Source organism: Fonsecaea monophora (genome assembly GCF_001642475.1).
Source record: "Fonsecaea monophora strain CBS 269.37 chromosome Unknown Scaff120, whole genome shotgun sequence".
Lineage (NCBI taxonomy): Eukaryota > Fungi > Ascomycota > Eurotiomycetes > Chaetothyriales > Herpotrichiellaceae > Fonsecaea > Fonsecaea monophora.
In genome coordinates this window covers 69,913-97,115 of record NW_019174051.1, presented here as the reverse complement: position 1 = coordinate 97,115, position 27,203 = coordinate 69,913, and the positions used below count along the sequence as shown (strand labels likewise).

Sequence of the window (27,203 nt, the reverse complement as noted above, 5' to 3'; positions counted from 1 at the left end):
CTTAGGGACTGCTTTGTCGACAAAAGTTCAGAATTCCCGATTCCCTGCAGACTCCGTTGGTGGCACTCGCGCTGTCTCCTGTTGCCGCGGACTCAATTCCTTTCGACAAGGCCCTCGCCAGGATCAGGAGACATCTGAGGTCTATGGGACATTTCGGTCAAGGTTTTGGCGGGGTCGTTGCAAAGTATGGCGGTACCGCAGAAATCTCACAAGTTGCCTGTCGTGCCAACGCTGTGGGCGGAGGCGTGTATCTCCTGGGACATGCCCTACAAGCTCTGAGTGGTCCGGGTAACATATCTGATCTCGACAGTGCAGATGGCGGAGATACACCTACCATTGAATGCACACTTTCCGACGGCACCCGGATCCGGACTCGGTATGTCGCTGGGGCCAGCGATGATGTTCCCACTTCGAAAGACGCTGTGGAAGAAGTGGCCTCGTTCTGCACTACCTGGAGGTCTATCAACATCGTTGGGCACCCGTTAAAATCAATGTTTCCACCAACATCAGAGAATGGCCCTGTCCCCGCAGTGACGGTTGTTCTGGCCGATGATGGTGCTCCCGAGCATGACAAGGATCCTGTTTATCTGCAGGTTCACTCAGAGGACACAGGAGAATGTCCTGCTGGCCAATGTAAGTTCTTATACTTCTCGCTGTCTTATCTGCTTCCGTGATGATCCAACATCGAATACTTATCTACATTGCCTGAGCATCATGTGCTTTGCTGATAACTACCCTCTGACAACCTGATCTGGAAACCCACTCAACACTTTCTGCTTCGAACTCTTAGCGCAATAGAGAAATTGCTAACTTGCTCTTGACCAGGTGTCATCTATGCGTCAGTTGTTTCTGAAGATTCGACCTCCAGAAGTCGGCTTGAAACTGCTGTGAAAGCATTCCTTGACACTGTCGGCGCAAAAGATTCGCTGTTGTGGTCGCTCTCGTATCGAGCTCTGGGACCAGCTATAGATTCAACTTTGGATACCCCTCTGTCCGGGGAGCAACCAGGGGTCATCGTGTTTCCACCCAGGCCGCAAGAGCTTGCCTTTGATGATGGTATACTTCATGCAGTCAATGACGCTTGGCAGAAAATCCTGGGGCCAGAGGCTGCTACGGCCAGCACATTTCTGAGGTTCGAAGAACGGGACACAGAAGTCGAAGATTAACACAGCATACTTCCTGCTGACGACTAGCTGGAACTTCCACATTGTTCTGGCCGCTGCTGCAGATGTTGCTGACACAACCACCCAAATAGCCATTGAACGATATTGAGCCTTTCGACACTGCTCTAACGTTCAAGGGTATGACCACCGTCCCGATCATGTTCCTGACAAGAAGCAAAGAGTGATGAGTGGTAAACAATCAGGATTCTGTGAGAGCTCTCCAATGCATGGGGAGACTCTGAGTACTGATGGCCACCATGGGATTCCTCTTACCCTTTGCTTGCCTACAATGATTCACGGATCCTTTACATGCATCGTGAAGCTGCTTGATCGTTCCTGAGGTGAGCGTTTCGGCTAACTCTATAAGCAATATTCATGCTGCTCGTGCAGACACTTGGCCTACACGGGCTTATTTGCCAAATATGAACCGACTTGTAGGCCTTAGAACATTTACAGGACTGCATTCTAAGTCCTATAGAAGGACAAAGTATCCGACACAGGATATGTCTGTCCCTCTGGTTTCCCCACGTTCCTTGTGTTCATAATACTTCATTAGCAGGAATGTTATCACGAATAGACGCCGATAGTTCTGATAAGCACAGACATCAACGAAGACGGGGGCGAATATGAAAGCATTTCCACTCCAGCGAAGCTCAATTCTAACAAAGCATGACCCAAAGGGGACGAACGTCTACCTATTGAGTGGGAGGAATTAGAAACAAATCTATCAAACATGCCAAACTCTGATAAGCGATAAGAAACATTCTTGGCAGGTTTGCCTTCTGTCCAACTCGAAATTTTTGGGCTCTTCAATCTTTTGGGCACTTGCCAGAACAGCCACCGCCGCCTCACTTTTTCGGTCTCTGCTGCTCTTCCTGTCCTCCTCTCGCAACTTCGCAACAAATGTCGTCAGACGAGATTGTATGGCAGGTGATCAACCAGCAATTCTGCTCGTTCAAGTTGAAGTAAGCCTGGCTCTTTTTTCTCTCGCAGATATGAACGAATTGAAAGCGCTTTGGGATTGTTGCTAACCGGAAGAAAAAAAACAGACTGAGCAGCAAAGATCAGACGTTTTGTCGCAATGAGTACAACCTGACCGGGTTCTGCAACCGGCAGTCCTGCCCACTCGCCAATTCCCGCTATGCCACCGTCCGACCGGACCCTCAGAGCGGTGCCCTCTGCCTCTTCATCAAGACCCCCGAACGCAACCACCTGCCTTCGAAGTGGTGGGAAAAGATCCGTCTGCCCAACAACTACGAAAAGGCGCTCTTGGCCCTCGACGAGAAATTGCAATACTGGCCCAAATTCTACATCCACAAATGCAAACAGAGGCTCACGAGATTAACGCAAGTAAAGATCCGCGAAAGAAAAATCGAGAAGGAAGATGTGAGACTGGGCGAAAAGAACGTCAGTAGACTGGCGCCAAAGGTCCGGAGGAGGGAGGAGACCCGGGAACGGAAAGCAGAGAGTGCGGCGAAGGTGGAGAGGGAGATCGAACGGGAACTTATGGAGCGGCTGACGAGCGGCGCGTACGGTGACCGGCCGCTTAATATCGAAGAAGGCCTGTGGAGAAAGGTACTGAGAGGTCTGGAGAGGAAGGAAAAAGGTGAAGAGCTGCTGGATGAAGAGTTGGAAGAGGATGAGAACGAAGAAATCGAGGCAGAGGTGGAGTACGTTTCCGATTTGGACGAGAGCGAGGACGAATTGGAGCGGGAGATGGAGGACTTTGACGACTGGCTCGGAGGAGAGAGCCCTGACGAAGAAGACGGAGAGTTCACTGAAGAGTCCGAAGAGGACGAAGACGAGAGCGAAGACAGCGACGAGGACGAGGCCGGAGACGATGCGTCTGGCAAGAAGAGGAAGCGCCACACAAAGCAACCGCCAAAGCCACAGAAGAAGTCTCGCGGCCGGGTGGAGATTGAATACGAAACCGAGCTGCCATTGAAGGAGACGGTGTTGGCCTAGGGTTGCCTTTGCGCCAACTGAATGGAGTTTTATACATCGCATGGCCATGGAGTTTGAGCATTCATGATCCCTTGACCTCAAGGACAAAAGGACAAAATCCAACATGTGCAACGGACGAGACTAGATCTTGATGTTGTAACTAATGACATTTTTTCAGCCGCACAAGCGTCGTACAGGAACCGCATTAACACGGACTGAGCTCTTCATAGATGCCAGCTTTCTGCTTCCAAGACATCGCGGCCACAGCTCTGGGGGGTCTATGGATCCCCCTACCTGAGCTCAACCTGCACTAACCTTACCTCCATATTGTACTGAAACCCGTGTCTGACACGCTTCGCGGGTGACTTCCGCGTGAAGTTCTGCTGGCAAAAGGATTGGCGGCCAACCTCGTCAAGCTTTGCGACAGATTCCCTTGACGTATCTGAAGACCTATAGGGCGTTCGAATGTTAGTATTGATAACGTGAAATCGGGCTCGATTGTCGAAACCCAGGGACAAGAGGCAAGGGCTTGATGGTCTCAAGAAAGCATTTTCGTACCTCGTAACCCTGGAATTCACCTGTGGTGACGACCCTCCGTTCATCCCAGCCGCCCATTCCCAGCACAACTCTGTCAATCTTCCCATCCACGCGACACCCACCCATAAACACGGGCCAGATCCAGTCAATCAGCCACGCGTAGGACTTGGTGATGTAGTCGGCGTTGTTCTCGACGTGCTCGAAGAACAGGAACTCGCCGCCGGGTTTGAGCAGGGCCTGGACGACCGCGACCGTAGCTGCCAGCTGTTTCTGGGGCGCCGAGCAGAGACTCTTGATGGCGACGATGGTGTCGAATACGCCGTTCTCAGGGAGAGTCGAGGCCGTGCTGGGGATGACCCCGGCCTTCTTGAGCGCGGGCAGGAGACTGCCCGGTTGGGCTCCCGCTTCGAGGGCGACCAGCTTTTTCCCGAGTCCATGCTTCTCGGCGGCTTCACGGAGTTTCCCATGCAAGAAGACGTTCGGTTCGGCGCAGTACAGCACCTCGATCTGCCCAGGCTTGTAGTGGAACATTTGGTCGCCTCCTCCAGGACCCAGCTCGAGGACCTTTCCGCTCGCGCGGGAGAGCACTTCTTCAATGTGGTTGATCTGGGTTTCCGTGGCAGCCATCTTCGGGCCAATGACGCGCCAGAAGTTCTCGAACCATTTTGAGCGAAAGGACGAAGGAGATGTCACGAACAGCAGTGGGTGAGAGAGTAGTGTTAGGGGAAGGTAGGCAATAGAGATGCTGAGAAGGACAAGGGGATCAAAGTAGGACTGCAGCCTCACGAGCAGAGGGACAGCCATCTCTTGAAAGGGGGAACAGACTGGTGGTGTTCGACAAGGATCGAGCGAGAGAGGAATTGAGCAGGGGAGGGGGGAGATGCTGGGTCAATATCATTTCGAACCTTGGGAAATAGTGTGGAGACATGAGAGTAGGGCGCGGAGAAGCGAGGCCATGTGGGCAGCAATGAAGTCGGAGTTTTACCATTCATTGATCGTGGGACAACATCCTTTGCAACCCGCGTTCGTCAGTCGTATGTGTAGACGAACCTTTTGCCTACTATGTCTATACCTATGCGAAGCACAGGTAGGTTTGTCAGGCAGTAGTCTGTGATATGATGTTAGATGTCAGGGATGCTGCCTCAATCCCTTGCTCTTGGCCCAAGCGACGGAGAATCTCACCAGTTGTTGCTAGATCTCCAAGCAGAATGGGAGATAGGGCGATCTGATACGGTACAGGCACAAGGTACCCGAGGTGTAACATGTACTTAGTCTATCTTCACGTGGCGATAATGGAGGGGCTTCTGGGGGGGGTTCTCGCTCAACTCCGCAATCGGCGGGCGCGGGTTGATGCAATTTTCTGGGTCGAATTGAAAGAAATCTCTGGGGACTGTCAATTGACTCATTTCCTCCTTCAGCAAGACCACTTTTCACACACACAATCAGGCGAGAAGTCGACACCTTTTGCTATTTCAGTATGGCATCGCTCATCACCACCATCCAGTCCAAATTGGGCTATTCTTCTCAAAAAGCCCTTCTTCTCGGCGCGGGATTCGTCACAAAGCCCACCGTCGAGATCCTCGCAAATGCTGGTGTTGAGGTTACCGTCGGTCAGTGACTTTTGAGTCTCTAGAACAAATCAGAGGCGTCTTGACTAATATCGTTGTAGCATGCCGCACGCTCGAAAGTGCAAAGAAATTATGCGAAGGTATCAAGAACACGCGGCCAATCTCTCTCGATGTCACCAATGAAGAGGCTCTCGATGCCGAGATGGCCAAAACCGACCTTGCCATCAGTCTCATCCCTTACACCTTCCACGCGACCATCATCAAATCCGCCATCCGGAAGAAGAAGAATGTCGTCACCACCAGCTACGTTTCTCCCGCCATGTTGGAGTTGGAGGATCAGGTCAAGGAAGCGGGCATTACGGTCATGAACGAGATTGGTCTGGATCCGGGCATCGACCATCTCTATGCCGTGAAGACCATTGAAGAGGTTCACAAGGCCGGTGGCAAGATCAAGTCTTTCCTCTCATACTGCGGTGGACTGCCGGCTCCAGAGGCCAGCGACAACCCTCTAGGTTACAAATTCTCCTGGTCAAGTCGAGGGGTCCTGCTAGCCCTCCGTAACTCGGCCAAGTTCTACGAAGATGGCGCCGTCAAAGAAATCGCTGGACCGGAGCTCATGAGCAGTGCAAAACCTTACTTCATCTACCCGGGCTTCGCGTTCGTGGCATATCCCAACAGAGACTCGACCCCCTACCGAGAAAAATACAGCATCCCAGAAGCCCAGACTGTGATCCGTGGTACGCTGCGGTACCAAGGCTTCCCGGAATTCGTCAAGGTGCTGGTCGATATCGGCTTTCTGTCGGAAGAAGAGCAGCCTTTCCTTAAGCCGTCTGCTGAAAAGAAGCCAATAACCTGGGCGGAGGCGACGCAGAAAATCATTGGCGCGACCAGCAGCAAGGAGTCGGATCTTTCGTGGGCAATCAGCTCTAAGACGACTTTCAAGGATACACCCGAGAAACAACGTATCATCTCAGGAATCAAATGGCTTGGCCTGTTTTCAGAGACACCCATCACACCGCGAGGCAACCCACTTGATACACTCTGTGCCACACTCGAAGAGAAGATGCAGTACGAAAAAGGCGAGAGAGACATGGTCATGCTGCAGCATAAATTCGAGATCGAGCACAAAGACGGATCCCGAGAGACCAGGACGAGCACTCTTTGTGATTATGGTGACCCGAACGGATACAGCTCTATGGCGAAATTGGTTGGTGTCCCGTGCGGACTGGCCTGTTTGATGGTGTTGGATGGAAGAATCAAGGAAAGGGGCATCCTCGCGCCGCTGAAGTGGGAGTTGGCGGGTCCCATTCTGACGGAGTTGAAGGAGAAGTATGGGATCTTCTTGACGGAGAAGACGCTCGAATAGGGCAGAGGTATTTGTGTTCTTTAACCTGGCGCAAGTGTTGATTGCAAAGGGTGGTTTCAGTTGGGGGACGCTTTATGAGAACTTGAACCAAGGTTCAAACGAGATAGACATAGGAAAACAGGAAAAGCATGTCTTTGTCAGGTTTTGTTGTAATAACTCTCGCGTAGCCGGTATGACCGTGGCCAAAGTAGCAGACAGCAGACTTTGTATCTGTGAGCTGATTGAATTGTGAAGATGCGGCAGTATCAAAGAGTAGGCAAAGCCGAACTGAACGAAGAATTAGGCAGGTCACGCACCAATTATCGCCCCGTGCAGCCCCAGCTAGACCCACCAAAAAAGTAGTTATATATATTATACTCGTAAAATCTACCCGTGATATCACCCATGTTCGCGTGAATAGTTTAAGGGTAGAATTCGAGCTTCCCATGCTCGAGGCCCGCGTTCGAGTCGCGGTTCACGCAGCCTAAAACAGTTATTGTTTTTGCTATTTAGACATCGATTCTTTTTCTTTGAATCTTGAACGCTCTCATTTCGATTCCCTTGTTCCTTTTTTTTTTTTTTTTTTTTTTCAACTAACACGAGGAATACTTCGTGCTGACGTGTCGAATACCATTATACTCAGCGGCGAATCTTGGCCTCTGCAAGATGCATTCCCGTTTCATTTCGAGACCAGAGCAACCCACCATTCGGCCTGAAGATGATTTTCCGGCGCTTCTGCCTCGTGGCATCCTTCCATTGAGCCAGCCATTGAGCCAATCCAATGAAGAGACACATTTACCACCGACACACTCGGGAGTGACGGTCACGTGGTGAGAAGCGATGCAGGCTTGACAGGTCATCCCCCCAGGCTGGAGCTCTTGGATTCGATTCTATTCTCTCTTTCTTCTGACCAAGCTTCCAGGGCAACCCTGAGGCTCCAGCCAAGATGGCGCAGAGTCAGGACTCAGGAAGGCACATCATCATCGCTGGGGACGCCCCTCAGCGACTGTTCCTCTACCCGTCCGACGCCACATCAAACTCGGATTCCTATATTCAAAGGCCACAGGCGCATTGGTTTCGTGTCGGCTCCGAGCTTTTGGCCGAATATCTCGATGAAGGATTCAAAAATGTCCAACCTCGCGTCCACATCCACAAGCCTGATCCAGGAAGCCTGAAGCAGGACACTATTCATTCCATCATGGAGTTGGATGCTCTTCCTAGACCGCTAAACGATGCTCGATCCTTCAAACTACGACGTATCCAGCAGGTTGACATGGAAAGACAATGGCATTTCCCATCCCCGTCCCTCTCGGCATTTGACCCGTCCAACCAGTCGTTCCTCCTTCTCCAAGAGACAAAAACCGAGAAGTCAATCCCTAACGAAAGTGCTGAGCGTGCAATTTCTCTTTTCCAACAATGTCGACCCATTTTTGTTATTTACCATATGGCTCGCTATCTTTGCAGGGGCCGTGTTTGGGAGCATGTAAAGCGCGGCCCTTTCAGTGATCCAGACGGCCCAGATCCAGAACGTCTCATCGTTGTGGTAGAGGCCGAGGACTTACGAGCCGAGGGCATAGAGCTGTCCTACGGATTGTCCTGGGAAAAGACATGCGAAGACTTTGTTGAGCGGCTCGGATCGGTAGGGAAACTTGTCTCCTTGGCCACTTGCGCACATCTTGTCGTCCTGTTAGGCTGCGCCGGTGCCATATACCACCGAGGTGCGGCAGTGTCAAGCCCGCAACTCTTCTTTGATCCTCTCTCCGTGGAAGGCGAGTTCCTTCGAAAGAACCTAGAACACATTCCTGGTATCGCAGACGCATTTGTCGCTGGTTTCACCAAAGGCTTGGTTCAGTCGCGAGATCGGAGTATAGCAGATGGGATCGAGTTTGGGCTACACGCTGCAAGACGACTTGCCGCAGCTGGGTTGGTCGAGCCAAACAAGGATGCCCCTTCATTGGCAACAGTGTACAGGGCTCAACTTGTCATGCGGGCTATTGAAGAGAAGGAGAAGAATGAATTGGCCAGCTGCACGATTCCATCAACCGACATTGTTAGTGGTACCAGTGAAGATTGGTCTCTCCTTGACGACACCATCGGTGATCCTGCCGAAGTCGCTCGCAAGATCCTCAGGGAAGGTCCTTTCTCTCCAGGAAGCCAGGTTCCGCTGGCTCAATTCAATCAGCTCTTCTTGTTTGACCGTCATGAGATCGAATCCTTCCGGACGATATCCAACTTTCTGAGAGAGTACTTGCGGTCCCCAATGCCTAGACCTCTCTGTATCGCCTTGTTTGGACCGAGGGGATCAGGCAAGGCCTTTGCTGCTTTACAGGTTGCTGAGGCGGCATCCAAAGGGCACAAAGTGCGCACTCTTCAGATTGACCTCTCCCAGTTCAACAGTGCCAGCGATTTACTGACCGCATTCCACTCCGTCCGTGATTTGTCCCTCAGCGGCTTCATGCCATTGGTTTACATCAGCGGATTTGACCATAGCTTCGCTGGTTCTCCCCTTGGCTGGCTACCTCATCTACTCCCTGTTATGTTCAATGGATTCTTTTCTGACAACGGAGTCAGCAGGCCTGTTGGCGCTGCCGTATTCTTCTTTGGTGCCACGTCTACCAGGACTTACGACGAGTTCCGGAGGCGAGCAGGAGGGGGGTCGAATGCAGGTTCGAATACCGGGCCCAAGACAGGGTTGGATAGAGTCGCCACAAACCAAGCACAAGAGTTCCTTGCCTGTCTACACGGCTTTGGAAACCTACTAGGTCCCGATAAAGCTCAGCGTGGAAATGGAACCGATCGGCTATACTCAGTCCGCCGAGCAGCCATCCTTCGCACTCTACTTGAACGGAGAGAGCCAAATCTTGTCTCACAAAATGAAATCCACATTGACGACAGCGTTCTCAACGCGCTGTTGCTCGTACCAATGTATCGTCAAGGCATTCGATCCCTCAAGTCCATCATCGACATGAGCATGCTCAACGGTCGGTACAACTTTGCAAGATCCTCGCTTCCGCCTCCGGTCCAGTTAGACTTGCATGTGGACTACAAGATGTTCAGGAACTATCTCAACGGCATGCCTCTACCAGAACAACTTCGTGAAGAGCTTGCCGAAAAGCTCCACAATGTCTATCGCGACCACATGGCGAGGACACCAGGGAAAGTCGCTGAGTCCTGGGGCGAGCTCCGCGAGGAACTGAGAGAATCATCTCGAGCACATGCCGACTCGATCCCGTGGAAACTTCGCGAGATCAAATGTTTCCTTTCGGAAAAGCAAGAAGGTCGCAGAGCCATTTCAAACTTCTCGCAGGCGCAAATCGATCGGCTGGGAGAGATTGAACATGACCGATGGAATGCCGAGCGATTACAGAATCGATGGGGATTGGGAAAAGAGCGCGACGTTGAAGAACGGAAGAATCCTTTCCTCAAACCTTGGAGTGACTTGGAGCCGCACGTGCGTGAGATTGACTGTGTTATGGTTGCGAGTTACCCTGGTATTCTACCGAAGGAGTACAAGATATACGAGTTCGGACCCAGGAATACGAAGACACAGTAGAGAGCTTCTCCAATCCCGGATTCATGGCCATTTTCCTTCCCATTTTTCCTCGGATTCCTTTGCCAATTTCCTCTCGATGCGTTTCGACGCCAATTTCCAAACGACGACGATGATTGCCGTCAAGACAATTGACAAGACAAAGTACAGCCAAAGCCAACTCGATACAATTGTGGTATCATTGTCCGGCTGTCCAGCATGCCAGTCGAAAATGCCCATGCTAAAGATGGTCTTGGATTAGAATTATTAGCACCTCATTTTCCTTGGAGTATCGGAGTGAGACGTACGGCTATGAAGGTGGCAGGAAGGAAAATCACTGTTACAATAGCTATGACCTTCATCGAGGTGCTGTCTCGTCGCGCAAACTACCGGGAAAATGGTCAGTATCTCTCTGTGTTTTTCACCGGGGGGTTTGATTGACGTACAGCTTCTCTCATTTGTCCGTCGGCCTGTCGTTTGAAGTAAGTATGTGAATGCGGAACAATGCTGGCGTCTTTGTGGCTTACAAAATCCAGTTGAGACTCAATCCTGGAAGCTGTCGTCTCCAAATCGCGTTCCACACTCTTCAACATGGCCTGTTGGCTTGCCACACGTGCAATCATTGATGGGGAATACACGGCCGTTTCGTCCGGGCTCGAATGCCGCCTCTCGATGGCCCGAAAGGTTTCTAGCAGAGTTTCTGCAAACTCTCTCGCAAAGTCCCGTCGGTGACGCAGGAAGAAGTTCTTCTGTCGCAGTTCAAACAGGACTTTCTTGATGCTCTTGAGCTCCGGGACCGGTTTCGAACCAAAACCCCGGTCGTGGTTCATGAGGGATTTCTTGGTCTTGTTCAGCTCGTTGATGATGTCGTCCACCTGCCACCGCAGTAGCGTCACCGGCAGCACCATGAAATCAGGTTGGAGAGGTTCCGGGTAGTCGTGTGGGAAAGGGTTGCGGGTGAGCAAGGGCCCGACCTGATTGTCCCAGAGGCCGGCGGGTCGGAAGAAGACGAGGCATTCCCAGTCAGAATCGTACTGGCGAGTTTCGGAAAAGCGCTGTGTGAAGGCCAGCGAGAAGAACGGAAAGCCATCGTCCTTCGGGGACTGTGCAATCAGCCTGATGCTCTCGGGGCTATCGAAAACCGCCGAACTGGCCGTGTTGTTCTTGACGTACGAGTCGAAGTGCTCGTCGATCCAGCCGTTGTTGCGCGCCACTTGAAGGACATGGTGTTGGTTGTACAGAGGATCGTCTTCCAGTTCATGATTGTCGGGTGGCTTTGATTTGGTCAGCGCTGACTTGGCCGGAGACGACGAGTCGGAGGATGAGAACGATTCGATCAAGGATGGCCCATCTGAAGGCTGAGGGCATTTGACGATTCTTTAAACGATGGAGTTTTCAGTCCAAAAACAGCAACACGACGGGACAAGATGGCCGTCATGGACTTACAGGATTCTAAACCGATTACTGGTAAGCAGATCCCTTCTATCCCTCTTCAAAATACCGTTAGCAATCACTTCCTCATGTTTTTTAGTATGCCTGCTACTTGCCTGAGACGGCTGTGTGATGAAATGGGTGGCGCCATTCAGGTCCTTAGATGTCCAGTTGATGGACCGTGACATGTCCCAGCCGGTTCTCTATATTTTTTTGTTTTCAACTATTAAGCAGCGATCCAATGACATGGACCAAGATTTCTTCTTACCTCGATCCTCGCGACGCTCGTTTCGCAGCTGTAGAATTTAACCCGGTCATGGCCTTGAGTTGAAGGAGGCGGTCTGTCGGCCATGTATACCGTCTACCATATACCGTCTAGGCGACAATGTTGCTGCGGATCGTTAAACGTCTGGAGACGAGAAACCTCTACTCGGGGACTCGTATGTACAGCCCCAAATAGAGACCGGAAATATGACACCCATGCCTTACCAAGTGGCCAGCCCCCCTGCTTTCAGCTCTCGGTCTGATCGATCTGTACTGGGACGACTGCAGCAAGCCACCGCCACTACTCGTAAATTGGAGGCCAATCCCACCGTCGGGTTGAGCAGCTTTTCGCACCCAAGAAAACGGTTCGCTTTGCAGCAGCAGCCCAGCTGGTACATATCTCGGGTTGCGTGAACATGACCCATGGAGGCACGACTTGTCGTCTGCCACGTGGCACAAGAGGCAGAAGGGCTGGTTGCGACTTGTGCTTGTGCTTGTGCTTGATCAGCACATCTATCTTTTGTGGATTTGGATTTCCCCTCCCCCCAACTATATCACCCAGAGGAGCTGCTGGTATCACTCGGGAGGGTTGCTGGCAGCTTTGAAAGGTCCGACGATCCCCTGTGCCCTCCCCGAAAAAAGAACACCTTCAGAAAGGCTTCAGTCCTGGGAGAAGGAAACCCGAAACCCACGAGCCTCCTGCTTCCTAACACCAGTCGGTTTGACAAAGACGAATTCAACCATGGCATCCGACTCGGACAGCTGGGAAGACATCTTGGATGACGAATTACTCCCTATCCGTTCTGGAAAAGATTCCCTCCTCCCCGTCCCCGACGATATGTCTCGTCCTGGAGACGAGCTTTGTGGCATCTGCAAAGAACTCAAGCTGACCCCGAGACGATTTGTTGTTCTCCCGGGCGACGAGGAACATGGCCAAGCAAGGAAGCCCGACCAGTTATCCATGCACCTCGGTAAGCTGGAAGATATGAGGAACAAGACAAACTGCCCGCTGTGCCGTCTGGTACTCGCAGCTCTAGGTGGAGACAAAGTCCCAACGCATCACAACGACGACCCGGTCGTGGTGGACTTGAGCTGGAGCACCGACGGCCCGTCCTTGGGTCCGTGGAATCGTCGAGCTGAAGTTCGTATGCTGAGGCCATACGCACAGACGCAGAATGGAGGCTTTGTACCCCGTCCCAACCTGTTCCCTGAAATCACCCTCTTAGCCAACGACTCACCGACCGAGTCCGTCACCTACTTCATCCGCCCTGTCCGTAGGGACATGATCGATTTCGCCCGTGTGCGAGGATGGCTGGATGTATGTCGGACGCGCCACGGCCAGGCCTGCCGGTCGAATCCGATTCTCAAAGAGTTGCGCCGATCCCATCCAGCCAAAGAGGTGCCCCAGTTCCGATGCATTGATGTCGAAAACGACTGTCTGGTCCTCCTGCCGGTTGGATCCCGTTATGTCGCGTTGAGCTACGTCTGGGGCTCCAAAAAGTTCTTTGCAACCATCGACACCAACGTCCACGCACTGGAAGTGCCCGGCGCACTGAAAGATCCCCAGTATCTGGACCAGATCCCGCCGACCATCAAGGACGCCATTGAGGCTGTGAGGAAGATTGGTATGAAATACTTGTGGGTCGACAACCTCTGCATTGTCCAGAATGATGCCGAGATCAAAATCCCGACGATCAAGACGATGGACTTGATCTACGGTGCGGCAGACCTGGTGATAGTCGCTGCGGGTAGCCCAGATGCGTATTCCGGCATTGCGGGCGTTCGTCCCAACTCTCGAGACTGGGGACCATCGGTCGAACAAATCGCCCCAGGGTTTCGACTGGCATTCAGGTCTAGGTATGCCGATGGTATGCAGGTGACGCCGTACAACGCGCGCGGCTGGACGTAAGTTGCCACTTGCATTCTACCGGGAAGAGTTTTGACAATGAAAAAAAAAACTAATTGGCTTGTCTACAGATACCAAGAGACTCATTTCGCCCTCCGTTCCCTCATATTCATTGACGATACGATCGCCTTTCGCTGCCCGGGCAACGACGCATGGGAGGAGCATGTATTTGAACGTCCAGACGAACTCAGGGGAGAAGGAGGTAATCACGGCGACGCGTACGAGGGCGACGATATCGGCAAACACGAAGCCCTCATCCAATTCTATTCGGAGCGCCTGCTGTCCTACCCAGACGACGTGTACAATGCTTTTGCCGGGGTGGCCCAAGAACTGAGATGGCGGCTCGACACCGACCTCTGTCACGGAACCCCGACCGTCTACTTTGACTGGTTTTTGCTCTGGGGCCCACTTTCGGAGCAGCAACGCCGCCTTTGGCCCAAAACTGGTTTGCCTGTTGGCCCGAGCTGGTCCTGGTCTGGTTGGGTGGGCTGTTCGTGGCCGAGGATGTGGGACTGGTACAACCGGAGCATTAAGAGCATCAGAAGAGCGATCCGGAAGCGGACGTGGATCATTTGGTACGAACGGGAGAACCACGAGTCGACAAACTGCATGCGACTTGTAAGACACAACGAAGTGAACGATGCTGTGAGTTCTAGCTTCCGAGCCAATCGAAACTTTTACGGCTCCCGGTTTCAGCCTCGTTTTGACGGCATCGACTGCTCGCGGACCGAGCCCACAAAGCTGGTGTTGGCGGAAATCAACCCTCCACACCACGTCCAAGACATTCTCAGCAGTCGCGGCGGTTCGGGATTCCTTCAGTTCTGGACGGTATCGCTCATCCTGAAGATCGACGAGCCGACGTCTCCCGACAATGCCAGAGGACCACCGCATCAGCGCAAACGGCTCGGGATCTTTGGCCGCAGTGGACACGAACTCGGTCTGATCGAGGTGCAACCTCCCTGGTATTCCGGTCCTCAGGAGAGAGAATTCATCCTCGTTTGCGAGGGGAGAGACAAGCGGGCGGAGAATGGCATGATCGACGACGAGGAGGGTTGGAGATACATGGCCATGTTGATTGAATGGACGGACAAGGACGGTAACAAAACGGCATTGGGATCCATCACTTCAAATGGCAAGCCTAGCATGTATGCTGAAAGAGTGGCCATTGGGTTTGTGGGAAAGACGGACTTGAACGAGGGACTTGGGGACGGACCGATTTGGAAAGAAATCATCCTCGGTTGACCATGAAAAAAACAGTTCTTGGGAGACTGGTAGCGACGGTCATGAGCTGAATCGAGTTGAAAGTGGTTGTTCCATAACTTCAAAGAGAGGTAATTCCCTACCAAGTATAGCGTATGTATGTAGCCAATGCTCTCAGAGGGTGAGTGGCCCGCCTTCGCAGGCTGAGCCAAAGTTGAGCTAGGTCACATGACGCCCCGAGTAAAGCGGCGGGCTAACGAGTAACAAGCTCCTTTTCGGCACTGGCGGTGCCTATTGAGGAAGTGCCCGCACAGGGTGGAACTTCCTTCCCCACGTGCCCGTAGCGTCAGTACTGCCAGGCATCATTGGCTCTTGTGACTGGAACATTCGCCGGGGCCGTAGGCGCAGACACAGGCGCAGGAGGAAGGAGCAACGAAGGCGTCACAACTCAAAACACGCCACTCCTCTTCCCTTACTTGTACTTGTATACCATCCCTCCCCAGTTTTCTTTCCTCTCCTGCACACACTTCTCTGCCCTGCGCTCATCTCTCAGTAACTTTCGTCGACAACGCAAGATGGCTTCCTCCACCAGATATCAGCCCGCTCCTCAGCGCGACTCGTTCGAGGAGCAAAACTACACTCAAGCCCCTCCAAACTATCAGGCTACAGGACCCAGCGCTGACCACGGCATCTTTGGCGCTCCCAGAACAGAAGACGACAATGTTCCGGACGACTTCAAGGTAAGCCCCCATTCTCTGGCAGTGTTGTCGACCGCGCACTAACGACGATGCACAGTTTGGCGGCGTCGTCATCGAAGCGACCCTTGACATCCGAATGTCCTTTATTCGCAAAGTCTATACCATCCTGACCGTCCAGCTCCTCCTGACCGCGGCTCTGTCTACGCTTTCGTTCTTTTCCAAGGGTTACAGAAACTGGATCCAGTCCAACTCGTGGATGATGTGGGTGTCGTTGTTCGGGGCCATCGGATTCATGCTCCTTACATTCTGGAAGCGCAAGTCATATCCAACAAACATGGTCTTTCTGGCTGGCTTTACTGCGTTGGAGGCCTACAGCATCAGCGTCGTCACGTCGTTCTTCGAAAGCCGCATCGTCATCGAAGCTCTTGTCATCACGTTGGCCATCTTTGTCTTCTTGACGCTCTTTGCGTGCCAGAGCAAGTACGACTTCACCAGCTGGATGCCCTACCTCTTTGGTGGTCTGTGGATATTGATCATTTTCGGATTCATGGCCGCCTTTTTCCCGCACGGATCGACGGTGGAGCTGGTCTATGGCGCGATTGCATCCTTGATCTTCAGTGGCTATATCCTCGTGGACACCCAGCTCGTCATGAGACACTATCACGTGGAGGAGGAGATTGCGGCTTCGATCAGCCTGTACCTCGACGTTCTCAACTTGTTCCTCTCTATCCTGAGGATCTTGAATGCGACTCAGAACAATAACTGAGTTCCTCGGAGGTGCAAGGGTCGATAAAACGTCTGGGTCAGATGTGCTGGATGGGGCAAGTCCAGGTCGGGATTCGTTCTGCGGATCGATCGCAGTTCTGGTTGTGCAATTCCTTGGGGAACATTTTACAGGCGAACACTGTTCGCAGCAATTGGGGAAAAGGTCGCTGCATTATTATTGGGTGCTGGGACTCGTCCCTTTCAGTCGATCATGTCTAAGGGGTGTACGGACAAGCGCTGGATCCAAACGTCTTTTCTTCGACTTGGGCTGATATTGCGGATGGCCAACAGGCCATGGACTCATATGCATCAAATAGATTGATTCCACAGGCAGTTTGAAGAGTAAAATAATAATGATTGCATTTGTAGCCAAAGTATGGAGATGTTATGTGATGGAGACAGCGAGCGACAGGGAACAAGACAACATTGAGAGCCACACATGTCTGTTTGTCCCTGTGCATCTGCGAACCTATATATGCTAGTTGTATCAAATTCTTCTTCGGTATGTCTTCGTCAGTGACTGTCCTGCTAGGTCGTGGTCGTCACACCTTTGTTGCTGTTGTTCTTGTTCTTGTTCCTGTTTCTATTCCTGTTCCTGTTCTTATTCCGTCTGTTTCTCTTCTTCTTTTCCGCTTCCGTTGCTGCTGCTGCTCCTGTCGCTGCAGATGCTGCTATCGGTGATGTGACTATCGCTGACGCTGCTGCTGATGTCGCTGCTCCTCGCGGTGCCGATCCACTCTTCGCACCATTACTGCCTTTACCACCGGCCCCTACCGCGGGGTTTCCATCCGTCCTCTCAGTCTCCCGGGCTTTTTGGGCGTTATTTTCTTTCGCCTTTGCTTTCCCCTTCATCTCCGGATCGCAGTTTGGGCAGCCCGAGCCGGGGAGGGGGAGGAAGCATGCGCATCCTGCTTCCCGGGATACAATTGAAGAGTGGATGAGTCAGTATGGTGGTGAGTAGGTGAGTGAGTGAGTACATATACAGTAGGTATGTATGTACCTAGCTAGATACGAGCTTCTAGAAGAGAGCGGATGATATGATGTGATGTGATATGATATGATATGGCATGAAACAAAAGGTATCCAACGCAGAAAAGCAAAGCAAAGCAAAGCAAAGCAAAGCAAAGCAAAGAAAAGATTAATAGAGGTACCGCACATACCCTTTCTCGCAACCAACCGCGCCCTCAACGCCGCCATCTCGTCTTCGGTGAGCAACTCGTCGCCGTGGCCGTCACTGTCGCTGTCCCTATCCCAATCTACCTCCTCCAGGGAATCATGCTCCTCCTCCTCCTCCTCCTCCCCAGAAAAAGACTCGTCGGAGGAGGGGTCGAGAATCTCGTCCATGAAACTGTAGTCGACGCAGCAGATGCCGCAGACGACCAAGCCGTGGGCGCGGCACAGGAGGTGGCCGCTGGGCAGTTCGATCGGGTTGTCCATCTTCCCCCTTTCTTTTCGTCGTCGACTTCTTCGTCTCTCTCCTCTCGTGGTATTTCTCTCGACGAGTGCAAGTGCTGGACTGTACCGTACCGCGAGGAACTCGTACGAGGACCAAGGACCAGAGCACACGATACTTCGAGGCAGAGGTAGAGGTAGACCTCCACGTATGAGTATTTGATGTGTCGACTCAAAAGTACGAGGGTAGAATTAACAAAGCGAGGACCCCCTTACAAGAGTCGAGTGTCAAGGGATCCTACGTTCAATACCTCGTATCCGGGGGGTATCTCCCACACCGCCAGGGCGACAACCAGCGAGACCCGATCTTGGCATAATACCTCAATCGATGCACAGATATAGTATCGTTCAAGAGAGATGGTGGCGGAAATATATACGAAATATATATAAACATTAAATCCAAAGCCCTGTCGTGCCTGGAACGCCGTCGCTCTCTCCCTCTCCCTCTCTAAAAACGTGTAGTAACGATGATTTCTTTACTCGTCCAAATCGCAAAAGAAAACTTTTGCTCTCTGCCACAGTCCAATTCCATGTCCAACACCAAAACCAAAATTCCAACGCCGTGATCGACAAGTCGAGTCCTTCGTCAACAGGTCTCTTTGGTTGTTGCAGGGGTCTGGAGCGCATAAGCCTTGCTGGGTATGGTTCTGGAACTCTCCTGGGCTCACTTCCAACTCTTCCATGAGACTTTGCTGTCCAAGTCGCATGAGGGATATACCGAGATATACCGATACTTGCCGATCTGTCTAGCGGGACGTCCCCTCCCAGGAGATCTTGTCGGGGTGCACCGCATTATCGCTTCTTTGGTACCTTGACTTGATGTCCTCGCCACTCGGAATGCCGACCTAATCAGCTGTAGTTGTAGTCATCGACTGGCGTCTTCTCTCCCTCTTCGAAATCCAACAATCAGGTCACGTCCAACACTATATCCGGCGGCCGAATCTAACAGCCCAACCCATGTGGTGTGACTCCCCCTTGTGGCTGATGTCTAGAGCATTAGCACACGCAACTTGTCGCCTCCCCTTCAACACTCCTCAGTGCCCGACAATAAAAAAGGTGTTTGTGATCAAACAAACCACCATGACACATACACCGTAGATGGCCAATGCGAGACTCAGCTTGCGAAGCAGTTTCCGGCGGAAATTTCTCGTCCGTTTCAGCAAGCTCACGCCACTCAGGCTCAGAAACCCCGAATTGCTCAGCAAGTTCTGCCCTTCGTGGCTCGGTTGTTCATCATTGACGGCGTCGTCGTCAGATTTGACGCTTTCACCCTCGTCCCCTGGCCAGTCGTAATCGTCTTCTTCTTTCACGAGTTTTTGATGCAGAGGTGAATCAGGCGACGATATCTTATAGTAGAACAAGCCTGGCAAGATGAAGGAAATGGACGTGCTTCCTGTAGATCCGACGTACGCCAGAACAGTCTCGAGGCTGGAAACCGTCATGGCGACGATGTAGCTGAGGATGATGATTGCAGTGGTGATGGCGGCGAATCGAGCCTCTCCCATCTCCGCGTTTCGTCTCCTGCCAGGTTGCAACAGAGGCACGTCGCGCGCCGGGCTGGAATCCAGCGAGCTGGGCGTCGCAGGCGTGGAACGGAGTCTCGCCTTGAGCTTGTCGGATGGACGCCATTTGAGAACGGCGTCGACACTGGCACGGCAAGGGTGAACTTGCAGAGGATAGGAAAACATGACAAGAACCACAATCATGGCTTGACCGATCGTTGTCGACACCGAGGGTGCGTACTGTGCCACAATATTCCCTCCGATTTCGTTCCCAAATGACAAGTAACCGGTAATCGCAACTAAAACATAGATGGCGGCCGCCGTGCCGTTGGACGCAAATACCACAGCGCTGGTGCGGAAATGAGAATTGTCGTTGATCTCATTGAGGATGCTGAACATGTTTTGATGACAGGTATAGGCGAACACAATGACGGGGAAAGAAGAAAGAGCCGGTACAGCACCAGCCCAGGTGATTACCCGCAGCGGAGTCTTATAGTGCCCATCGGGCAACGTGTCGTGTGCGAGAAAGTGGTAGACGACCAAGATGACCAGGTAGCCAATCGATATCAGGGCGATGACCGAAGTGTATTTCAACGAGTCGAGTCGACGTAGGAAGGAGAATGGAATGACAACCAGCATGAAAGCCGTCACCCAAAAGTGACGATCGAACATGAATTTCCCCAGGTCCTCTTCACGAGCAAACCCTCGCACCACCCCGGGCATGAGGTCGCCAATGATGATGAGATAGCTGACTCCCACCCCAAAGCATTTGACGGCGATCGCAGCATCAAAGATGACCGCGGCGTTGGGGTATGTGATTTGGGACAGGGCGAAAAAACTCGAGGATCCTCGATCCAGGTACGCGGCGCAGCGAGTCTGCAGGTAGAGGCCAAACCCAGCAGTGACACCAGCCCACAATATCACAATTGTTCCCAGCAAGATCCCCATATGTGATAAGGCACCGGGCATGGCGAGGACTCCAGCGCCCACGATTGTGTTGAGGAGATTGACCACGCTGCTGATCCATGATGCTTGACCGACGGTTCCTGTGAGATCGCGTTTGCTAAGGGTCGGGGTGCCGGGGCGTCTGAAGAGCAGTTAGAACACAGGAACAGCATAGATCGCGAGACAACTAACCGACGAGCTCGAGACTGCGTCCTGCTCGAGGAAGCGGGCGCAGGTAGTGACATGATCGGGTCCGAACGGACAGAGGGCGTCGGGGTTTTATCTCGTGGGATCGGAAGTGTTCATCTCTGCTCCCCTCGCGAGAGCAACGGACAAAGACACAAAAGATACCGGAGCAGATAAAGGCGCGGTAGATGGCTAGATCATCACATTGAGCAGTCAAGAAAGAGGGGAAACGAATGGATTGGAAATGTCGGTTCCCAAATTGAAGCCCGAGAGGAATTAATTTAGCGAAGAGAGACGGATATGACAATTGCGGCTGCGGATGGCGTCAAACAAGTGTCCAAGCCTCCCAAGCCACACATCGGGGGAGACTCGATCCCCCATCGTCGCCCCGAAACTTTCCATTTGGCCCCCTTTCCAAAATGATATGCGAATCCATCTGGATGCTCATTGTTCTACCCTGTACCTGTATAGGTCTACTTGTACTGGATACTGGTGGTTGAACTGTCTTTTGTGTTCACCCCCCACCAAAGCTCGTATTGTTCATGCACAGCCGCATTCAGGCCTTCCCCCATCCTGGCTTCAACGAGTCAACAACCTCGTTGTATATCTTCACAGCATCGCTCGCTGTTGCCCCTGGCTGTCCTCCCACATACGGCCCGACATTATTGAAGAGAGGCACATCCCTGACAGCGCCTGCAAGCACCTCCAAACAGCTGCCTCCCTTGATCTGAATCACGTCTGTCGCCTGTCCAGTGGCGCCATTTGTCCGCGAGCTCCTGCTCCCAATGACAGTGGAAATCTCCTTGTCCTTGACCAATGCGAGCATTACCTCGGCGACCTCCTCTGGCGTCACCCAGACATCGTCTTGCGAAATGACCTTCAACTTCTCCGGGTGGTCGGTCCACAGCGGCGTTTTGACCAGTCCCGGCATCACGCAGCTCACACGTATCCCCCGCAGCTTTTCCAGATCCGCCAGGCTGCGCACCAACGCTTGGACGCCATGCTTGCTCACATGATACAGGGGGAATGTGAGGCTGGTGGTCTCACCTGCGATACTCGCGATATGGACAATCGTCTTGGGATTCTCGACACTGGATGGCGGGTTTGCGGCCAAAAAGTGAGAAATGGCCAACTGCGTGACGCGCACGGGATGCGTTATGTTGATGTCCAACAGCCGGTACCTCCCTCCGGCTGGGTCGTCCTTGGATTTCTCCGTCCCCGGTGGGTGCCAGAAGCTGCTCCAATCCGGCTCGAATACTCCTGCTCCCGGGCACACAATGTCGATTGATCCGAATTGTTGCTGAGCTGCGGCAAACATGGCATCGAGGTCCGGCCACGAGGTCACGTCGGTCTTCTGGAAGACGGCTTTGTTGGCAGTCGATTGATACTTCTGGACCACTTTCTCGGCTTCTGGTCGGAGACTAAGGTCGGCAAACACGACGTTGGCGCCATGTTCCAGAAGGAGACGGGCAAACTCGAGATTAATCCCTGTTGGTGGTCGCCTTAAGTCAGTTTTTTTGCCTCGTTGGGCTGAGGTTGCATCGGAGAGAAAGATCTACCGGAGCCAGCGCCCGTGACAATCGCTGTCTTTCCTTGTACTTGCTGAGCCATTGTGCAGATTCCTTGTGGGGGACAGAAGGGGGGTTTAAGATGACAAAGTCGAATTCAATCTGGAGAAGGGTTCACCTTGTGGCTTCATATACAACCTCCTACCTCGGGATCCCGAGGCAGCAGTATTGTATTTTATTGAAGGATCCCCGTGTTGTGGATAGCCCACGTCGAAAGGACCCCCCTCCCCTCACGAAGCTCTAACCAAGGAGACCGAGGTTACAGCCTTCAGGTATAGCGTGGTTGACTCGAATCGGGCCATTTTTGCCTCCGCAAAATACAACCACATGGCGGTTCGCGCTACGCCTGGTTCGGAAGCGTATCCGGTGGCTCTCGCGGTATGATCGAGGATAAATTCAGACAATGGAACTGAACAGAGAACAGAGGACAGAAAATAGAGAGTAGTGAGGGAGAGTCTGACACCTTCGAATATTCAGCTCGTCCCCCCTGGCGCGCAAAGACCATGAAGAATCACCTCAACACAGCTTTGCGACGTGCCGCTTCCACCTTAACCAAAGAGGCTGGTGACATCAGCTCCGTCTTTCCCTCTCTATCTGGCAAGAAACCTGATCCTCTGCCACCACGGTTCAGCGCGTTGAAGAAGAAATTGATCAAGGGCAATGAAGACGCCATAACAGCGTCCTGGCAGCGACTGTCGGAGAGTCTGGAGCGGGAGATTGCCGAGATTAGATCACAAGGCAGTAATGTACGCTCCATCCCTTCCGTCAGAGAGATGCAAATGGCTGATTGTTGCGTTTCAGGTTATTCCTAGCATTGAATTTCGAGATATCGTTGCTGGGACTGTGCCTCGCCCGAAGCTCGACGCGCTCCGCCATCGAGGGACTGCGGTCATTCGTAATGTTCTCCCTCGAGAGCAGGCGCTGCAACTCAAACGGCAAGCCAAGGAATATATCAACGCGAACAGATCCAAAATCAGAGCCTTCCCGGCAGATAATCCTGCCGTGTACGAGTTGTATTGGACTCCTTCCCAAGTCCAAGCAAGAGCTCATCCAAACATGCTGAAAGCTCAGTCTTTCCTTGCGTCCTTCTGGCACTCCTCCGACCCATCGTCAGAGATATCTACAACCTACCCTCTGACTTACGCTGACCGCTTTCGCATCCGGCAACCGGGCGACGCAAAGTTCTCACTGGGCCCGCACACTGATGGGGGAAGTCTCGAGCGCTGGGAAGATCCCGAGTATGCTCGCGTATATCAGCCCATCCTCAAAGGTCACTGGGAAGAGTATGACCCTTTCGACGCACGCCACCGCATCGATGCCAGGATGGACTTGTACAATGGAGCCGGTGCTTGCAGCATGTTTCGCTTGTTTCAGGGCTGGCTGTCCATGTCCTCAACGGGACCTGGTGAAGGCACCCTGAGAGTCTGCCCCTTGATTCGGCATGCCACATCTTACCTGATACTGAGACCATTTATCGATCTTCAGACAGGCAAGCTGAACCTGGACGCCACGTTTCCGAACTCCGTACCGGCTGCATGTCAGGAATATGACCCTGTGTCTCACCCTGGCCTCGAGCTTGACACCACTATGGTGAGCATGCCCAAAGTTGAACCGGGTGATTATGTTGCTTGGCATTGTGACATGGTGAGTCCCCTATCCTGTTTGAAAGATGTTGTCTGTTTTCGGCCAAGTCAGCGTCATAGTGAATGGCCCCCATTTGGTCAATGCCATGGAGAAGCTGACAGCAATCCCCAGATCCACGCGGTAGACAAGGAGCACCGTGGTAAAGGTGACAGTAGCGTCATGTATATTCCTGCATGTGCAATCACCAGGCCCAATGTCGAGTTCTTGAAGAGACAACGGATGAGTGCACTGGCATACAGTCCGCCGCCAGACTTCCCTGGAGCCGGTGGTGATGGCGAGGTTGGCTTTCTTGGAGCTGTATCCTGGGATCAAGTCAATGATGCAGGGAAGCGCGCCATGGGATTAGGAAAAGTGATGTGGGATTTCTCCCCGGACATGAGTGAAGGAGAGCGGAAGGCGATTGAAGCTGGCAACAGGACGCTGTTTGGTTGACCGTCCCACTTCCAAAACACCCAGCAAAAGGGGGCATTGCTCTTTATCCTGGAAAGCGTGTAGTGGGCACGCACTTTCTTCCGGCTCTGTATAACCGATTTATCTCCTTGAGAAAAGAATATTTCGCAGTGGGAATTTCTGTTCTCCGGGACCTTGGGTAAGCAATAGTATTGAACTGTGCCTGCATGAATACCCAGCTGCGATGGGGAAGGGCGCGTTGTGAGCCCCGCTGGTATGTCAGGGGATGTTCCACTGCCATTCCGAGTAGGAGGATCTTTTGTGTGCGAGGGCAGAAATTTCCTTCCAACCGAGTCTGGTATTCCCAGTATTATTATTATTATTGTGGGTTGGCTGCGAAGTGAGACACCTGGTAAGGCAACCTACACTTGGGACTATCGGGCACTGGCGAGGTCCCCGATGGCTGGGGCAGTTCCCTTTAGGCCGCGTATGAGAGAAAAGGGAAATGTGGACAGCCAGACATCATTATGCAGGGAAAGGATCAGCAGAGGAAAAAAAAGAATCCGCCGTAGGGAAAAAAAGGGGATGAATATGTACCTTGGACTTGCTATGGGGGCCTGCATTTTTGCAGCGATATCCTGGGTTCGCCAGACGTGACCGGGGGGAACGGACCCAGTCTTCAGAGAGTGATACCGAAATCGTGATTTGCGGGTGACAGCTGTCAAATATGTCCTTTCTGTAGCCTTGACATGGACCGCAGTGTAACAAACAAAAGACTGCATGATTGTGGGAACAACGGGGATTAATCGGTCTTGCGTGTCGGCATTGATGTCCAAGTGTCCACGCGCATGAGGAGCACCCACTGTACAGTACCAGGTACATGTACGGGGTACTGTTGCAGCTGAATCGAGTTTCGTTCTGCGCAGACCAACTAGCTGTAGCGTAGGTAAGACGTACAAGTACCTCCTCTACTCCGTATACTCTCCCTTAGCAAGGTCTCAGAGGGCGTAAGCACCTAATAATCATAGCTCCGAGTGCCCTGGTTGAAATCGTTTGCGAGTATTGAAGCTGTGGAGACGGGCTGGCGATGCTGTGCCTGACAATCAATGTGCCGAGTACATACATGCTTGTAGACTCAGGATCAAGGATACCAATTGTGGCATGGTGGAGCTGTTTCGCTTGGTCCTCGAAGACGAACAGTGTCCGCTGATGCCTCGGTAAGGGAGTACTCGGTAGACGAGTACTGTACGTACAATACATGCACAAAACATGGTCGATGCAAAAATTCCCGAGGGCTGTTTCTCCCTGCATCTGCAAGAGGCGCCATAGGCTGATGAGGTGCCAGTAACTCCCCTGCTTTGCTTCGCCAGCTAGACAGGTGTGGACTGATTGCACGAGCAGACAGCTGAAACCGTCTACCGGGGTACTCGCAGGCGAAAGGTCAGACACCGCGATTGTGGGCATCTGGTGGATGTCGCAAAGACAAGGCACTGAATGCACATTCTCCCTTGCAGGACGCGGGAATAGTCCTTGATCCTTGTACTCACGCGTGCCGTAGAGTACCTGGTACAAATGGACCAAGATTGTTGAACGCGACTTGAACTATTGAGCGCACACGGCATGGAGGCTCCGCAACCGTGGACGAGCAATTCTGGAGAAGGCCACGGCAATCAGCGTTACGCTTGGAGCAGACGGGATTAGCCTCCCTGAAGAGAAAAACGCCATGTCGCGCTTCGTGGTGATCAGACTCTCCCTCGTCGACAAAGTTTGGAGCTGAGTTTGCAGGGTTGCTGGCCTCGCCTGGAGTATCTTTGCAGATGTGGCTGAAGTCACCAAGACACACAAAATTGCCTAGGTTTTGTGCGGTTGACATGCTGTCGTTGAGGCAGCAGACGGCTCTCTTTGACAAAATGCACTAAGAAAGAGCATGGCTCAATGTACTCGGTACGAGTACTCACCGCATACTCGTCGGAAGGAGTACACTTCCCACTCTCTCCTGCTATCGTGATTTGTCCGGACTTCGAGCGTGGAGAGCATGCGACCAACGGATTGGATATTTGCAGGCTAAATGCAAAAGTGCCTGGGTGCCTGAAGCGGCTGTCAGGGGAAAGCTGCCGCATTCCTGCACCCAGCCCAGGACCAGCTCGACAAGGTTTGAGGATTACTCCAGAGGGCGCTGCCATGTGGAAAACTGCAGCTTCTTGCGCTACAACATGCGCAGTACCCCTGGCGATGCAAGCTACGAAGGGGGAGCTAGCAGGACTTCCGCCTCGTGGGGAGTTGCTGCGGAAGATAGAGAAGGCTCTTGTTGGCTCGCTCGCAGATGCCCGATGTTGTACGAGTGCTTAACGACGAGAGACTCTCGTGTGCTCTGGTTGTGATAAATGCTGTGCTCGAAACTCAATGAGACCGACCCAGGTTATTCTCAGGCCAATACAAAGCTCCTGTTCAGACTCAGTTGAAAGCCGTAGATGTGTTTCCCAAAAGGTTGTCATTCCGTCGAGTTCACGGTATCTCTCACCTGTCCTTGGAGTGAGCCAATAATTGTGTTATTGATGTGACTTTAGGTTGGCGGATACGAGCCCCTCATGCCCCCCAATATTTGGTATCTTTCCCTGGAGAAGACCCTGAGACAGCCGAGAAAGCATGTCTGTGCTATTGACGAACAAGAGCAACAAGTCCCCGATGGCTGGTGTTCCTGGGTGACTTATCGTGGGTGGATGTACAGCCGACCCGATGCATGCTTTTCTCTGACGCCACCAATAATTGCTGAGGAGATTGTTGGTGGTATCGATGTCCTGTAGACGCGTGGGATTTGGCGTGGTGCACACAATCACTCTCACCAAAACTTGAATCTGTCCTCACCGCTCTTAGGCCTTTCCTGGCAGATGTGGCTAGTCCGTGCAACTTGTAGCTGGCTGGACATTTCCTCCTCTTCCTCAGTTCCTAGCTCTTTGAGTCTTTAAGGCAGCTTATCGAACTGGTGGCAACTGTTTGCGAGAGGAAGCGAGAACGATAAGCGAGGTCGGAAGGAGGGAGGCACCCAGGAGGGGCACAGGGGCACACGGGACACCCAGAGCGAGCCGGTTACTTTTCCCACTTCTGAGGGGTGATTTGTTGTAATAATTAGGCACTCAGCAGCAGTCCAAACAGGGGGATGAGGAGA

At 52.6% G+C, this 27,203-nt stretch overlaps 11 protein-coding genes and 1 non-coding gene across 12 annotated transcripts; 7 read left to right on the top strand and 5 right to left on the bottom strand.

The window, feature by feature from the left end:
• Positions 1 to 2,066: 2,066 nt before the first annotated feature.
• AYO21_10464 (hypothetical protein) lies at positions 2,067 to 3,128 on the top strand (the record flags this gene model as incomplete). Its single annotated transcript, XM_022660382.1, has 2 exons — positions 2,067 to 2,128; positions 2,213 to 3,128. The coding sequence occupies 2 exons, from the start codon at positions 2,067 to 2,069 to the stop codon at positions 3,126 to 3,128; spliced, it is 978 nt and encodes a 325-aa protein (XP_022507344.1).
• Positions 3,129 to 3,575: 447 nt separating this feature from the next.
• On the bottom strand, positions 3,576 to 4,448 carry AYO21_10463 (hypothetical protein; the record flags this gene model as incomplete). The annotated part of the gene is made up of 1 exon (XM_022660381.1): positions 3,576 to 4,448. The coding sequence occupies one exon, from the start codon at positions 4,446 to 4,448 to the stop codon at positions 3,576 to 3,578; it is 873 nt and encodes a 290-aa protein (XP_022507343.1).
• Positions 4,449 to 5,121: 673 nt separating this feature from the next.
• AYO21_10462 (saccharopine dehydrogenase [NADP(+), L-glutamate-forming]) lies at positions 5,122 to 6,578 on the top strand (the record flags this gene model as incomplete). The annotated part of the gene is made up of 2 exons (XM_022660380.1): positions 5,122 to 5,254; positions 5,314 to 6,578. The coding sequence occupies 2 exons, from the start codon at positions 5,122 to 5,124 to the stop codon at positions 6,576 to 6,578; spliced, it is 1,398 nt and encodes a 465-aa protein (XP_022507342.1).
• A 390-nt stretch (positions 6,579 to 6,968) lies between these two features.
• AYO21_10461 lies at positions 6,969 to 7,039 on the top strand. The gene has a single exon. It is a non-coding gene; the product is annotated as a tRNA-Gly (tRNA).
• Positions 7,040 to 7,503: 464 nt separating this feature from the next.
• On the top strand, positions 7,504 to 10,110 carry AYO21_10460 (hypothetical protein; the record flags this gene model as incomplete). The annotated part of the gene is made up of 1 exon (XM_022660379.1): positions 7,504 to 10,110. One exon carries the CDS (start codon positions 7,504 to 7,506, stop codon positions 10,108 to 10,110), a length of 2,607 nt encoding a protein of 868 aa, XP_022507341.1.
• Positions 10,111 to 10,131: 21 nt separating this feature from the next.
• AYO21_10459 (hypothetical protein) lies at positions 10,132 to 11,869 on the bottom strand (the record flags this gene model as incomplete). Its single annotated transcript, XM_022660378.1, has 6 exons — positions 10,132 to 10,338; positions 10,395 to 10,472; positions 10,533 to 10,556; positions 10,614 to 11,463; positions 11,533 to 11,720; positions 11,786 to 11,869. 6 exons carry the CDS (start codon positions 11,867 to 11,869, stop codon positions 10,132 to 10,134), a joined length of 1,431 nt encoding a protein of 476 aa, XP_022507340.1.
• Positions 11,870 to 12,523: 654 nt separating this feature from the next.
• AYO21_10458 (hypothetical protein) lies at positions 12,524 to 14,929 on the top strand (the record flags this gene model as incomplete). The annotated part of the gene is made up of 2 exons (XM_022660377.1): positions 12,524 to 13,686; positions 13,759 to 14,929. The coding sequence occupies 2 exons, from the start codon at positions 12,524 to 12,526 to the stop codon at positions 14,927 to 14,929; spliced, it is 2,334 nt and encodes a 777-aa protein (XP_022507339.1).
• Positions 14,930 to 15,462: 533 nt separating this feature from the next.
• Positions 15,463 to 16,351, top strand: AYO21_10457 (hypothetical protein; the record flags this gene model as incomplete). Its single annotated transcript, XM_022660376.1, has 2 exons — positions 15,463 to 15,627; positions 15,683 to 16,351. The coding sequence occupies 2 exons, from the start codon at positions 15,463 to 15,465 to the stop codon at positions 16,349 to 16,351; spliced, it is 834 nt and encodes a 277-aa protein (XP_022507338.1).
• A 527-nt stretch (positions 16,352 to 16,878) lies between these two features.
• Positions 16,879 to 17,787, bottom strand: AYO21_10456 (hypothetical protein; the record flags this gene model as incomplete). Its single annotated transcript, XM_022660375.1, has 2 exons — positions 16,879 to 17,120; positions 17,511 to 17,787. 2 exons carry the CDS (start codon positions 17,785 to 17,787, stop codon positions 16,879 to 16,881), a joined length of 519 nt encoding a protein of 172 aa, XP_022507337.1.
• Positions 17,788 to 18,836: 1,049 nt separating this feature from the next.
• AYO21_10455 (hypothetical protein) lies at positions 18,837 to 20,494 on the bottom strand (the record flags this gene model as incomplete). Its single annotated transcript, XM_022660374.1, has 2 exons — positions 18,837 to 20,391; positions 20,442 to 20,494. 2 exons carry the CDS (start codon positions 20,492 to 20,494, stop codon positions 18,837 to 18,839), a joined length of 1,608 nt encoding a protein of 535 aa, XP_022507336.1.
• A 497-nt stretch (positions 20,495 to 20,991) lies between these two features.
• Positions 20,992 to 22,046, bottom strand: AYO21_10454 (hypothetical protein; the record flags this gene model as incomplete). The annotated part of the gene is made up of 2 exons (XM_022660373.1): positions 20,992 to 21,923; positions 21,995 to 22,046. 2 exons carry the CDS (start codon positions 22,044 to 22,046, stop codon positions 20,992 to 20,994), a joined length of 984 nt encoding a protein of 327 aa, XP_022507335.1.
• A 460-nt stretch (positions 22,047 to 22,506) lies between these two features.
• On the top strand, positions 22,507 to 24,079 carry AYO21_10453 (hypothetical protein; the record flags this gene model as incomplete). The annotated part of the gene is made up of 3 exons (XM_022660372.1): positions 22,507 to 22,749; positions 22,805 to 23,647; positions 23,759 to 24,079. 3 exons carry the CDS (start codon positions 22,507 to 22,509, stop codon positions 24,077 to 24,079), a joined length of 1,407 nt encoding a protein of 468 aa, XP_022507334.1.
• Positions 24,080 to 27,203: the final 3,124 nt, after the last annotated feature.